Genomic DNA, 14,430 nt, shown 5'->3' with positions numbered 1-14,430 from the left:
CTTGTGAACTCAACCTCTTCCATGCTTCCCAGAGTGAAAACAAGATTAAAACAAGCTGCAGCTAGAACCATCCTCTGGCATCGCACCACACAACAGAACACTGCTTATTTACTCTGACAGTCACCACAGACCAAACACGGAGAGCAATGTGCCACCGTTTTGTGCTAACAGGCACCAAACCAAGCTACACACTCAAAAACCCTTCATGGGTTGAGAGAGGCACTCTGGTACGCAGAGTTATGCTGAGACCTCATAAAAGGTCTGCAGCTGGATCAGTCAGGCTTGCTATCTTCTTTGGCGTTCACCAGGAGTTTTTACCTGGCAGAGATTTCCCTCTTAAACACCACCCGGCCTCCCAGCAGATGGGTTACAGCTCTCCCTATCGTCTACAGACATCGGCAACTGCTTATCGCAACAATTCCTGGCGCCCACCATCTCTTGTCTTCCCAAACTGCCAAACTTGATCCAGCTGAATATTTCTGCTGAGCCAGCAGGCCTGAGGAATTTAGGCACTAATACCTGAAATTATCAACCATAACTGTGGGTTTCCCTGGAAAAGAAAATCCATGATACAGCGTTAGAGTGGAGAGAAAAATAAGCGGCAACACAGTAAGATTTTTACATCTCCCACAAATAAGTTTAGAAGGGAAAGTAAGAAGGGGAGAAGCAAAGGGGAAGATCACTATTGGGGAAAAAAAAAAAAAACAAACAACTGTAGGATAACTGAAAATATAAGGAGAAAAAAGGAGTTTCTGTGCTTGGATATCCTAGAAAAGGAGAAATTACATCTTCTAACGCAAGGAGATGCTACAGTCAGTATTTTCCAGCTACAAGGCTCCTGCACTGAATCATACAATTCCTATAGCTCTTATACAGAGACTGAATTGTCACACTCGCACTGAACTGTTAGTTTAGGGCTCAAGAAAACAAATACATTCAGCTTCTTAAAACAGGTATCTGTTACAGTGCTGAACTCCAATGGCTGACTTCACGAACTGGTAGGTGCTTTTCATCTTCAGTTCTCTTTACGTAATTCTTCACAGATGTTAATGATAAAAGGCCAAACTGCTGGTGGAGGTAGGGTCAGTTAGAATATTAACCACCCGAGAAGTAAAAACCTGTGAAAGGTAAACAGTCGGCACCATTTCACCTTTTAATAAAATAAAATAAAATAAAAACACCTGCAAAATGCTTAGCCAGAAATGCCATTTGCTCAAAATATTTTGGAATGAGTTTTTAAGTTTCCATGGGCTGCTCCAGCACCCCAGCTTCTTCCACTTAACTTCTGCATGCTGCAGATCAGATCAACAGAGCATAGAAGCAGGTAGTGCTAACATGCATGGGAAAATATAAAATTAAAAAACCAAACTCAGGAACACCAGGGCTGCCTGGAAACAGGCTTTTTTTCTCGTCCTTGAAATGGCACAACATAATAGGCTAACAACAAAACACCAGGAACACTAGCCTAGAAATTCCCTGTATTACACAACTGCCCTTGAAAGAAGACATCAAGGAAGCAGCGCTATGTATGCATCCCACGATCAACATAAAGTAAGACAGAGCTTACAATATAATCCTTCAAAGACAAGTACAGTAGCACATTATTGCAGCACGCAGGCAGAGTATCAGTGCTCCTTTGCAAGCTCCAAAGTTTGTCCCAAAATCTGTACTTATATTCTTCTGGGGGCAGGCAGGTGTGGCAGTGCCGTGACATCTCACTCTAGCTTCTAACTGGCCTCGCTCTGGCTGTACGGAGCGCCAGGGGCTGCAGGGACAAGGGACGGACAGAAGGACGAATCTGTGCTTGGACTGTTGCAACCTTCTTGGTTTGGGGGTTTGGTAGGAGCCTGGGGTGGAGGCCTACTGGATTTCATGGTTACCCTGTGAGCCCCTGCTGGCTGGGAGGAAGGGTAGGTTATGATGCACGCACTTCAGTTTGCATTTATTTTAATGCCTGAGTTGAGAATTAGAAGTTTGTTAATTGGGAAGTCATTAAAATTCCCCACCAAAGCTTTCTAGCCCACAGCAGCTAGGTAAAACGTTGGGATGAAAATAATTTACAGCGATTTCGGTTTCAATAAAAAAGAGCATAGGTCAATATATTTAAATCTAAGATCTAAAGTTACATTCCTAACCCATATTTAGCAGTATGAATGAAACCCTGTTACAGGAGAGCATTCCTATTTTGGGAAGCCTTTATGCACACTTTTTATTTCATGTGAAACGGAAAGCATTTAAATGATTTCCTGTATCAGGGGCCCACGAACACTGATTTTCAAAGGCACTGGCTGTATCCCTTTGAAGTCGATTCTTCTGAAATCAACGTTATCTGCAAACTGAAATCACAATGCCCTCGCTCCACAAGATGGAACAGAGACAGTTTGCTGTTGATCGTAAACAAATCTTGCAATAAAAACAAGCACATTTCACAGCTTAGCAACAGAAGAAAAGCTCGCCGTAAAGCCCTGATTAATCAGCAGTTCACATCGAGCACCAAAAACTCTTCTTGATCTACCATTTAATTAAGCGCGCGAGGATATCGTGTACATACATGTGTCTGCTTATTACAGTCTCTGCTCTACTATGCTGTAGTGACTGTGTATTAAGCTGTCATTCAGAAGAGCACTGCCAAGTTTTTATTTAATATGCATTCAGCACTTATTTAGCTCAAAAGCTTTGACATTCCCAGCTCTGAGATTCCCTCGCATGTTACAACTTGTCAAACTTGCTGTCTTTCATTACAACCATTCAGCCCGCTTTCAGCAGCTGCAGAAATATTAATGTAATTACAGGTTCGAAATCAGGATCCTTATTCACAAGAGCATTACTCCGGTCTTGCAAGAAGGAAGTCTTGCACAAAACCAAGTTGCTATTGCCGTACACCAGATTTCTAAAGAAAAACAGTAAAAGGAAAGGGGGACCCAAAAGTTGTAAATCCCTCGCATGGAAATCCAACCAAGTGAGGTTAAAATATATTCTGAAATAATACCTGTGCCCCTAGAAAGAAAACAGAAGGTAATAGAAAGCTGGTTTTCCTTTCTTTCCCTGGTAACAACTCTCCTCCCACATCCTAGTGACAAGAGCCAAGAATTAAGAGAATGGAATTCGTGAAAAAGCAATGTGTAAAACATTTTGAAATCAGCATATTATTAGCACCTACAAATTTCTATGTATTCAAAAGCCCTCACATTAATCTTTTATGCAAATAAGACATTTCCCTGACTTGTAAACTACAAAGGTCTTAAAAACTGGAAACAATTGGGGGTTTGTGCTTAAGAGAAACGGAGAACAGCATTTAGTGCTGGCAGACTGTCTCCCTCCCCTTCCAAAAACCAGAATCCAGTTCTCTTATCAGGTTTGAAGTGAAATTACAGCTCAGAGTGGAAAATTAGGACCTGATCTTGCAAAAACAAATAGCTTCCCCTTATAACACGGCTCAAAGATGGGCAATGAGCCCCAGCCCTTCAGCAGTGCCTTCTGTCGTGAGGCCTGCAGAAGTGCACTGATGTTCCTTAATTAGCCATGAGAAAAATGCTAGCAAAAATGGAAAATAATCTAGAACAAACAGACGAGATCTGGAGATACCAGTCATAATATTTTCTTCCTTCCTGTATTCTTTCCGCCTTACCACTCCCCTCCCCGCCAAGTATTTGTACTAAAAGTAGATTTCCAATCTTTTCTCTTTCCAACTAGAAATTAAAGGAAAAAAAAAAGAAAAAGTAGGAGGTGGGGGCAGATTTACTATCTCTGCACATTCATTAGAAAAGTTTCCAGGCGCAATGAACCCTGTGGGCATGGAAAAGTACAACAATGCTACTTCGTCAGGCTTGAGGTTGCTGGAAGATAATCAGTAAAACATGTCCTTCAAAATCAGAGGAAAAGCATGAAAATATTTCAGAAGGAAAAAATCCCACCACATGATGCAAAGGGATTGTGTTCAGACGGGGGAAGAGGACTGGGGGAAAAGGGCACGGGACTTTTCCCAAGTAGACAGACAGCGACTTGTTTCACAGAAAAATCTATTGTAAAAAGCTTTCCTCTCTAATCAATTAGGTACAGACATTCCTGTTTGATGGAGTGAGCAGCTGTGCCTTCAAAGAACCCCAGGGATGGATCTTTTGATTCTGGAAGATCACGCAGGGCATTTACACTGCAAACAACCAGAACCTCCTGCCACATCAGGATCACACAAAACACCTGACTGAGGATGCAGTTAGCCCAGGAAGATATGGCAGGCAGCTCCCTGAGCAGAGATGCTCTTGAAAGCACTGCAAACTCACATCCTCCCCCCAGTCACCTTGTTTGAAATCTGACATCATTTTCTATGGTAAATCTTCCATGTTCAAGAAAAAACAAAAAGTTCTAAATAACCTCGGCTGGCGCAGCGTTGTCTATGCTGCATTTTAGCTGGCTGCTGTGAATTCCTGAGGGAACTGCCTATGCTCAGCTTTCTGATGGCCTCCCTGGGCACTCCATGCTTTGGTTAACGCACTGAACATGGAGCTAGCACCTAACGTCTTTAAGAAAGCACGGAGAAGCACCACCATATCTCCTACACAGTGTTGCAGGGAATTTCTGGCCCAAAGGCCAGAACAGTGCTAGGAAACGACAAGCTACTGAGGACGGTTTGGTACAGTGCCTAAGAAACCTTCCACGAAAGATGTGACAAGTTAAAGATGCCGTTGAGCTGACACCAGCAGCAAAACGCCAAAATTCCTGAGATAAACCAACTGTTTCTTCATATTGACAAATACTCAAAAGCCCAAATATGTTTTGATGAAGTTTCAGAACTGGGACAAGATTTTCCGGTCTCTCTAGAAACCAGAGAAGCACGGTGAACTGTCAGCTAAAAGCACTGCGCTCACCAGCAGACCAAGAAACTCTTGTGTGAGGACAGCACCAATGCGAGGCCCAAGGGATGAGCGCCGGTCTAAGCACCTTGTAGGGGCTATTTGCAACCAACCAACATGGGTATTGAGATAGATGGATAGAGACAATCGTACTTGAGACACGAAGCATCGAGACACAGCTCAGAAGAGCTTATGTCAACACTCATCGGGCAAAACCCTTTTCAGGGTAACGAGAATGAACAGGTTCAAGAGGTTAAAAATAGCTCCGTTTTTTTTGCCTGCCATGAAATATTGGGGCTGGAATCAGAACTTCTCCGTGCTGATGGGAAACAGCCTGGTCTCAGGTAAACATGAAAGTGGAGGGTCCTCTCTCTCCCCGTACGTTTTGGATTGATACCCCCTCCCACACACACAAAACAAGGATGTAGCAATGACCTATTGCAAATAGCCTCCGACTAGCATGATCATTTGTGAAAGTTAAATGCAATCGGTGTAAGGTGACACAGGCAAACCACAAACATTTTCCCCATCCGTCACTGCATTAATAGAACCTCATGACGTCTAGAATATAACAGAGAGGAGGAGTCTTTCCAGGTGAGAAATAAAAGTCAAAAAGCGAGGCAACGACCATTCCCTCACCCACATAATCACAGTATTTCTGGAAAGCACTAAGAACCAATTCCCTAGGAGAGAAAGGCATTTCACAGCAACATAAATCCACTAAGTGGGAGTAAAAATGGATGCTAACTTTTAGGTTTTTGGGCTTTTGTCCTGCTCAAAGGCAACCTGCAGAAACTTCCAAGTGATAGAGCTCATGAGAAAAGCAAGGCTCAGCAGCTGCACTGCTGCAGAACTGATGTACCTTTGCCATCCCAGAGGAAAAGTGTGGCCTTTTAGCCAGGCAGACACATCTTGGGAAAGGTGGAGAAGGAAGAAAACCATTCCAAGCTTAAGATAGCAATAAATTCTGATAAGAGACAGCGTGTGTTTGCTGCAATGTGAATTCAAGCATTGGCTCAACCTGTGCACACAGACAAAAGTCTTCAGCTTAAATTAGCCAGTGCTTTAACTCTGAGCTTGCTGGTCCAGCAGCACAGTTCAAACACCGGTGATTCTCGTGCCGACAACACAGCAAAGCCTTTGCTAATGCCCAGTGCTAACCACAGTATTCCTGCTGCTCTACTGGAAGAACATAAAAAGAGGAAAAAGAAAAAAAAGAGATTGCACGAAGTCAGCCTACAGATGATCTACTGAGTGTCCTGCCTCTAAGCAGCGGCCAGATAACAGCCTTGAAACGGAGCAGCGCAGAGCAGCACTGCTCAAGAATACTCCCTCAGCTTCCAGCAGCTGCAGGTTGGGGATTTCCTGAGCCAAAGGTGGTGTCTGTGTGGTTAATAAGCCTCTGCATTTTTTTGTCAGTGCAACAAAACAAACTGAATAAGCCTTAAGTGGAAAGATAACTTAAGGAATTCGAAAGCTAAAAGAAGAAATAAACTTAAAGGACCGGCAGAATGAGAAACTGGACTGTCCCTGGCAAGAATAAAAAAGAAAGCCCTCGCACAGAGCTTCAGTCCAAGTTTTAGACTATTCACAACCCTCCGAGAATCAGCATTTCCCATCAGTTCTCCCTATTCAGGTCATGTAATCACCAGATAAGAACCCGAGAGGCAGAGCTGGTACTCAGAAGTTCAAAGGTATCAGCTAAGAGAAGAATGCGGATTCTCCAGCACCAGGAGCCAACGATTCTGTGTTTGCACTGAAGTATTTCAAAAGAATAATTTTGTGCAGACTCAAATGTTTAAGGCGATCATAGCTCAGCTGGCAACTCATTACGCTTTGGTCTTTTTAATATTGTATTTACCACTGACAATATGTAAAAGAAAATGAAAACTCGTGTTTATGTTGCTTTTCTTCTACTGTTTTCCAGATCTACAGAGTTCAACAAAATGCAGCAGGGATTTGACACAACCACGCTGTATCGAAGCTTTCGTTGATGAAGCTATAACCACATAATAGGGCACAGCTCTCTTCCAAAGGAAGATGAAGTTTCCTTGATTTTTTCTGCACATTAAGCTTTTGAAAAAACTAAGAATTTTTTTTTAAATACCTGATTTTCCTTCAACACCAGTATTACTCTTAGTGCTTTCCAGAAACTCCCTAAAAGTCCCCTCCTGTAATAGGAGATCAACAAACACAAAAACTGTCCTGAGTTCAGGTGCTACAAATGTAAGCACCAGAAAGTTCCTACCTATCTACTCTCACCATCACATCCTACCAGATCTTAAGATGTGCTCTGTTCTCTTCACCTGTCAGAAGGGGAAAGAAGCTGTCTTCTCACTGCTTTCTACGATTTCTCAACAGCGGAGAGTTAATATTGTAGTAAGGTAAGAAAAAACAGGCTAAAACAATATAACCATCCACTTGTCTTCCCCATCACCGATTTCCAAAGCTACAATAATTCGTATTGACATGTTACTTGTCAATTTAATAGACCCAGAGAACTGCGGAATTAGTTAATTACATTAATTTCACTCTAGTACTTCTTGAAAAAGATACCAGCAACAACAAAAACAATCCTGCCAGCTTCAAATTAACAGAGCAACCTCATTAAGTAAATTAACATTTTTAATTATAATTCAGAGAACCAAACTTTTTCAATGTGCACCCCCCAGATTCTGGATGGCTTGACATCTGCATTGATGATCATATTTAGTCTTTACCATGTAATAGTGGACTTCAAGATCTTACTGCTGACTAATACTTAATGACTCAGAACAAGAATAAAAAGATTTATTTTTTTTTTACTGGCCTAATGTATCCTTTTCTGCACTGCTATCACTATTTGTTTTGATTTACAGCATCACTGGAGTGGTGAATAATTAGCAGTGCTAATGCAATGCAAGCTGACAGGATGCAGTACAAAGTCAAGCTCTACAGCCTGCTGAAGTTACTGCTCCGTAAATGCTGCACAGTTCCATGCTCCTACTTCTGGCTGGACCCTGCCAAACCCGGCTCACATCGGCAGTCCTCCTGCAGGAGGCCTACCTACGGAGTGAGGTTACTCACACCAGAAGGAATTTGCAGGTCTAGCCCCCTCCAGCTTGATTTATAAGCATGAAGCACATGAGTCTAGCAGGAATTTAACACTTACGCTTCCACAGTTGTTCTTACAGTCTGTTCGTCACAGTCTTCGTCTGAGCTGCTACACGTTGCATCCGAGTCCAGGTCCTTCTCCACACGAGACAGCAGCCCTCCGGTAGAAAGTGCAAAGCCCCGGATTTCCCCCGGAGCAACACAAACTCCGTTCTGTACATCCGCACTGGAACTACCTTCCGAAGTAGCTGTGCTGTTTTCTGGCCAACCTTCCGCGCACCTGACGGAGCCACTGCTCGAAAACCTGGTTGGTTCGTGGAAAACCTTCATTCTTTGTAACTGATGTTTTACAAAGCATTTCAGCTGCTGATCACAGTGTTTGATAACGTGCTTTGCCAGGAGCATTTGTAAACGTTTCTGAGTCCTTTTGGCGCGGCTGATTTCCTTTTGTTGCTTAGTGACACACTGGAGTAAGCGAGCATACACCTCCTTCGGGGTGCAGCTCAAAATCCCTTCTGAAGGCCCGTGAAGAATTTGGTGTAATAAACCCCCTTTTATTGTTTCAGTGCAGACTCCCAAAGCCCTACCCCAAAACCCATTCTTCTTGTACCATTTACCATTTAAGAGCTGCATTTCTTCTGCAGTACTGGATTCGGTCACATTTGAATCCGAAAGTCTTGGCGTTTCTGCCAGATTTGGAGGTGCGGTGTCTGGAAAAGCGACCCCTTTGACCTGCTCCTCAGGTCCCGAATGACTGATGTGACCGAGCGATGTGTCAGCACCATTATGTAACGCGCTTCTCATCCTGGAGCAGTCAGGCTCTCCCGATTTCATTTGCTTACCGGTTTTGTTGCTAAATGCAGAATTTGTGCTCATTAACAAGACAGACTGATAGCGCTTGGAGGACGGCGGAGAAGCGAAATGCTGCATGCTGAAGATATCATTCCTGAGGCTGGGCTCAGCAGTGGGGAACCCCAGGACTGAGCAAGTAATCCGTGCGATGGAGTCCTCTCTTATCTTCTCTTCCACTGCTCTGGAATTTTCCATGCACAAAGTTGTATCAGACTCCATAGCTCTAGAGGACAAAGAAGGTGACAAGTGGATACCATGACCTTTTGTTGCTGCCTCTCTGAGGGCTGGTGTCATTATAGCTACTGTAGGTAGTTTACAGCAAACCTGAAAACAACACGGGCCATGTAAATTTCCTCATTTTCATGACATGATACAAATACAACTCAGTCAGGCACTTCAGTCTTTCAACACTTAAACATTATTTAAATGTCATAAAAAGGGCATTATCTAAAGAACATGCACAGACTACGCCCTCCCACGAGGCAAACAAGAACACTCAAATTTTAATTTATTTCACGCAGAGGTTGTCCCATGTGCAATAAAAGCCTCCACCTTGCAGGGGAGTAAGCGTTCACACCTCATCACATTTCTGATCCTATCAGTCTTAGAAATAAGCCTCTCAGAGTTCACGACTGTCATCTAACCTTGCTTAAACTCAAAACACAACCAAAAGCGTAGGACTAGAAGGCTGCATTTTAAAAAGAGCGCGCGTGTGTATGTAGATGCACAAACGCAGATGCACATCTACATGTTCCCAACCCAGAACTCCGGTGGGATTTTGTTTTAATCTGCTCTGGGGATAAGAACTTTAAGTTGCAGTTGGTCTTCGTTCAAGTTTTTTTTTTATACTTTAAATGAGTCAACAACAGTGTGACATAAACAGGAGAATGGGAGATATGCAGCTACCTATTACCAGTGCAGCTAAGCAGAACACCTACCGCATGATGAAACACTCTGAAATAGACTCACTACCAGGAGAAACGTATTCAAAGTCAATTTATGTAGAGCAAGTATTTGATTATTTAATTATATACACTCACAGAACACTTAAGGAGTTAGTCATCAGGGCTAGTGCTCTAAAAACAGGGAAGTGCCAGTTCTGAACGTTTCCTAAAATCCTTCCCCTGCTTTTGTATCCTGTTTTTTACTCATCAGAAACCGTTTATTTAATACAAACCCAACACTCCTCGATATCCCCTGGAGTAAAAACAATCAGCTTTCCTATAATGACTCTTTTGCCTGTGGCTTGTCATCGCTTAGACCAAGGGTTCCCAAACTACTGGGATGGAGAGACCAGGGTCAACCTTTACCCCTTGCCACCGGCTATTCCGACATGCCCCACTTTATCACTTCACAGCCTGCAGTGCAGGAATCATTGCCCTACACCCTACTTTCAACTCTGTTTAGGAGTTGAAATAAACACAAAGGAAGGTTGAACTGAGCCTGGCCCGCAGAAGCCTGGACAGCAAGCTGTCTGTTCTTGGTTAAGAGACTAGAGGCAACACCAGAAACAACAGGAGAGTGGCAAAAGTGAGTGTAGTGCAGTTAACCTCACAGTAAATTCTCTGGTTAACCTGAAAAGCAGTTTGAGCCTTGCCGTTAGGTTTTTACCTCTGTACAGCTCCTGCTCAGCATCACCGGGACCAGGTTCAGCAGCCCTCACACTAACCCTAAACAACAGTACTAAAAGAAACCACAGGATTTTAACTTTCACCCTCCCTAGCAGTGAGCTGTTCAGAGTAAAAGCCCCGTGACTGGGACCTGACAAGGCCACGCCTGTGACGCTGCGATGCTCCCCGGATCAAGCTGGCTGACAGCTCTGTGTCCTTCTACCCCTGTAGGAACTAACAGGCACAATTACTTTAGTTTGGGGGGCTTTTTTTTCCCCCTCCTTTAAGGGAAAGATAGAAAGAAAAGGTAAATTGAAGTACCTTCAAATTAACCCCCTAACATTAAACTAAAAAGCACCAGACAAGCCACCAATTATCAGTTCCTGACAAAAGATGGCTAAGCTAAAACACAACTAAAAAGTAAATGCTTTCAAAGAGAAACATCTCCCACCTAACCCCTCACCCAGGAACTTACAAACTTCACACAACCTTTCTGCCCTGAAGACAGCTGTGTGAGACGCTTCACGTGTGTTCCTCTAATTTCAGCGACATCAAAAAGACTTTATAAAAGCTGGTACTATCCCAGACTCCAGCCCCTGGCATTTCTCCAAGAAGTTCACACACAAACACACAAAATGTCATTGGCACACCAGCAAAACAAACTACGAGCTGAAAAAAAAAATTAAAAACAAACTTTAGTACAAGCACTTGGCTCCACAGAAATTGTACAATTTTCATGTTGACACATTTTATTTCATTTTGGCAGAAGGCAGCAAAAAATAATCTCACTCCACCCTTATTGGAACTGAGTTTTCAGAGCCAAACCTATTACCTTCTGGGAAAAAAAAAAAAAAAAAAAAAAGCAAGGGGAGGGAGGGCAAGTAGCGTAATACAGTACTGAGGAAAAGTCTGTGTTGTCATTCTGGAAAAAGCTTTTGTCACAGGTAAACCATTTCAAGGATTTTTTCCATTGTCTTCTACTCATATTTCTGCTGTGCTGATGTTGAAACCTCCACACTAAACTGGCAAATGTTTTGCTTTTTGTCTGTGTAATGTGTATTTCACTCGAAAGTCTAAAAAATATTGTAAAAAGGAAAGCCGACGTAAAGAAAGGGGGAGAGAAGAAACAAGTACCAGACGCACACAGGACAGCAACTGATGTTTCAAGTGACTTTATGCTTATCCTCCATAATGCCTTAATTACCCAGCAGGACACAGCCTGGGATTGCAGTCTGCCCCGACCCACACCCTGCTGCCTTCTCTCACCACTGAACATGACAGCTACCAGTCCCTAACCCCGCAGCTACCCCTGCTTTTCTGCTGCTGCCCTCCACCCCGCCAGCTCTGCTTACTCCTTACCGAACGTTTTGCTCTTACACCCTTCTCTACCCACCTTACCTCACTGCAATTTGTCTGAATCCTGAATCTAATGTCTTCACGTAGGCCAGCAGTAGCACCCTATTAAAAAACAACAAGAGCAAGCCCGGCTGCATGCAGGCTGGCATTCCCTTCCCAGCCTGCAGCTTTTGTTTATAGTCCTCTCGCTTTTTGACTCTTTCCCCCCTTGCATAACAATATCACTTACGTTACACAACACTACAACATGCTGGGGGACTTTTGCTTGGGAAGGGTGTGGGTTTATCTTTTCGTGATTTTTGTCATCTTTTTTAAAACTTCTACTTGTGGGAGGGCTTGTAAGGCTCCTCTGTAATATTATTTTTTCCTTTCAAATTCAGGTGTCTGCCCACAAACTACATTTCAAACAAATATAACTAACTTGTTTCTGGGTTATTCACAGATTAACCGTGTTTTAGACAGAACTTCCAATGTTTATTCCTTCTCTAGAGAACATTCCAAAAGCAAAGCAAAGTAACCAGCAAATGACAGCATCTGCTGAAATACCCTGAATTAAGTTCAGTGAGAGCGTACAAAAATACTCTATTTCCAGCCGACAAGAGCTGCGTTACAGCCCCTCAGGTACCACCTGCAGCAGAACTGGCAATACCTGCTTTCCTACAGCGTTGAGCTGTTTGTCCTGTAACCCCTAGCTGCTCTCAGCCCGCCTCTCCGATTATCGCCGGACAAAAATAAAGCGCTGCTCTGGCAGACAGGTGCTGCTGCGGCGCTCCTTGGCTGGCTGCGACCGCGGCACAGGCAGCTCCTCCACAGCATCCATCCACGCGGGTCTCCGTTACCTTGCCCTCCCGATATATTCAGCAGGGGAACGGGATCGTAACGATTACTAAGAATAGAGGGAAGAGCTCACGGCATAGTCTGCATTTTCTGACAGAACAGTCGGCAGCAATGGCCTCAAAGGAGGTACGGGTCCCATCGGGCACGTCCTGGTTAGGAGTATGAAAGAAAAAGGGAAGAAGTCCGGATTTAGCATGCTTGGGACTGTTCTTTCAGAAAAGAAATGGTCTCGGTAGGCAGCCTTTGTTTTCAGTTCAAGAGCAGCCCGGTTACTCATGACGAGTATTTAAGCATTTTCGTATTTTGTTCTATTAATAGCCTGAAAAAACAAACTGACAGGATTATGCGGGGAGTCTCAGCTTTCAGCAGCGCTCACCACGCAGTCCGTGCCACAGAGATAAAACTGCAAACCCCGGGGTTTTGCACTCCCCGGGAGATACAAGCATAAATCTCTCCTCTCTGGAGAAAAAAAAAAAACAAAAACAACAAAACACCGCCACACACCTACAAAGGATCTCTCTTTGAACAGCAAGAACGCAATTTAGGACAGACCACCCAAACAGTTCTAATCATAAAAAACATCAAAAAGGACATACTTCAAGTGGAACTCATTAGTATTCATTTATGGTAAAACCCATGACTCATTAAAATCTCCTCACAGGGTTGTTTTTCTCCCAGTGCTGCTGCACAGAGGATAATTTCCAAGTTTATTACCGCGCCATCAACTAATTCCTGCTCAGTCTGCGGCACCGTATATTCGGAGCGTAGCATCTGAAGTCATTTTTAATGCGTGCCACTAACAGAGATAACACTCGCGTTACTTTTAGATCCGCTGCGAGGTGCGTACCGACAACCCAGCTGCCCTGCGGAGCTGTGGCTTTGGGGAGGGACGTGAAAAACGGGCTGAGACGAGAGCAGTGCCGCGGTGAGGCACCAGGTGCGGTGACGGGGCGGTGGGGTCCCTGGTGCTGAGGGGGTGTCGCTGAGGGGGTGTCGAGATCCTCAGCACTGAGGGGTGTCACTGAAGGGGAGCTGAGGTCCCCGGTGCTGAGGGGGTGTCACTGAAGGATAAGTTGAGGCCCCAGAGTACTGAGGGGGTGTCACTGAGGGGGAGTTGAGGTCCTCAGCACTGAGGGGTGTCACTGAGGGGGAGTCACTGAGGGGGAGTTGAGGTCCCCGGTGCTGAGAGGTGTCGCTGAGGGGTGTCACTGAGGGGTAAGTTGAGGTCCCCAGTGCTGAGGGGTGTCACTGAGGGGGAGTTGAGGTCCCCATTGGTGTCACTGAGGGGGAGCTGAGCTCCCCGGCCCCGCGGGGTGTCGCTGAGGAGGATTTCGTTCCCCCTCCCCAGCCGCGTCAGGGCGCTGAGGGGGCTGAGGCGCGGCCCCTCCCGCCCAAGCCTCGCGCCAAGCCCCGCCCCCTCGCGGACCGTTACCCCCTCCCGCCCCGCCCGCACCCAGCCCCCCTCGCGCATGCGCGCCAGCGCCGCGGGACCCAACCTCCGCCGGGCCGCGCTTCTCCCCGCTCCCTCTCCCCGCTCCCCCCCCCCCGCCGCTTCACCCCCCCCTCCCCGCTGCCCCCCCTCCCTCCTTCCCGCGCCGCTCCCCGCCGCCCCGCGCTTGCCTCCGCCCGCCGCCGCCTCCTCCTCCAGCAGCAGCAGCAGCAGCAGCGGCGCCGCCGCCTCCGGCCCGCGCGGCGCGGCCGCAGTGCCGCGGTTGAACAGTCCGCGCCCAGCTAAAGCGCGCCGCGCCCCGGGGGCGGGGCCAAGCCGCGCGAGGGGGGGGGCGTGGCCACGGAAGCTCCGCCCCCTTCCCCAGCGCGCGCGGGCGCGCCGG

The 14,430-nt window shown here is 45.6% G+C and overlaps 1 protein-coding gene and 1 long non-coding RNA gene across 11 annotated transcripts in view; one reads left to right on the top strand and one right to left on the bottom strand.

Annotated features, from left to right (window-relative positions):
• KANSL1L (KAT8 regulatory NSL complex subunit 1 like) overlaps positions 1 to 14,357 on the bottom strand; it is a 63,141-nt gene extending 48,784 nt beyond the window's left edge. For 7 of the 10 annotated variants that reach the window (XR_011097795.1, XM_068686441.1, XM_068686444.1 and 4 more), the window contains exons 1-2: positions 11,804 to 11,913; positions 8,002 to 9,018 (exon numbers count right to left, since the gene is read on the bottom strand). Coding sequence is in view for 9 of the 10 variants with exons in the window: in XM_068686441.1 (XP_068542542.1) it covers positions 8,002 to 9,018; positions 11,804 to 11,910 (1,124 nt within the window). In the remaining variant the exon portion in view is untranslated. Of the gene's footprint in view, positions 1 to 8,001; positions 9,120 to 11,803; positions 11,914 to 12,410; positions 12,568 to 14,218 lie in introns of those variants that run through there. The other 3 variants (XM_068686443.1, XM_068686446.1, XM_068686447.1) reach the window with 3 other exon arrangements.
• LOC137858530 (uncharacterized) lies at positions 5,879 to 8,179 on the top strand. The gene is made up of 2 exons (XR_011097802.1): positions 5,879 to 7,234; positions 7,709 to 8,179. It is a non-coding gene; the product is annotated as an uncharacterized lncRNA (long non-coding RNA).
• Positions 14,358 to 14,430: the final 73 nt, after the last annotated feature.

The sequence above is a fragment of the Anas acuta genome, chromosome 6, assembly GCF_963932015.1.
Source record: "Anas acuta chromosome 6, bAnaAcu1.1, whole genome shotgun sequence".
Taxonomy (NCBI): domain Eukaryota; kingdom Metazoa; phylum Chordata; class Aves; order Anseriformes; family Anatidae; genus Anas; species Anas acuta.
The sequence above is the reverse complement of the archived record's forward strand: the minus strand, read 5'-3'. Positions and strand labels throughout refer to the sequence as shown.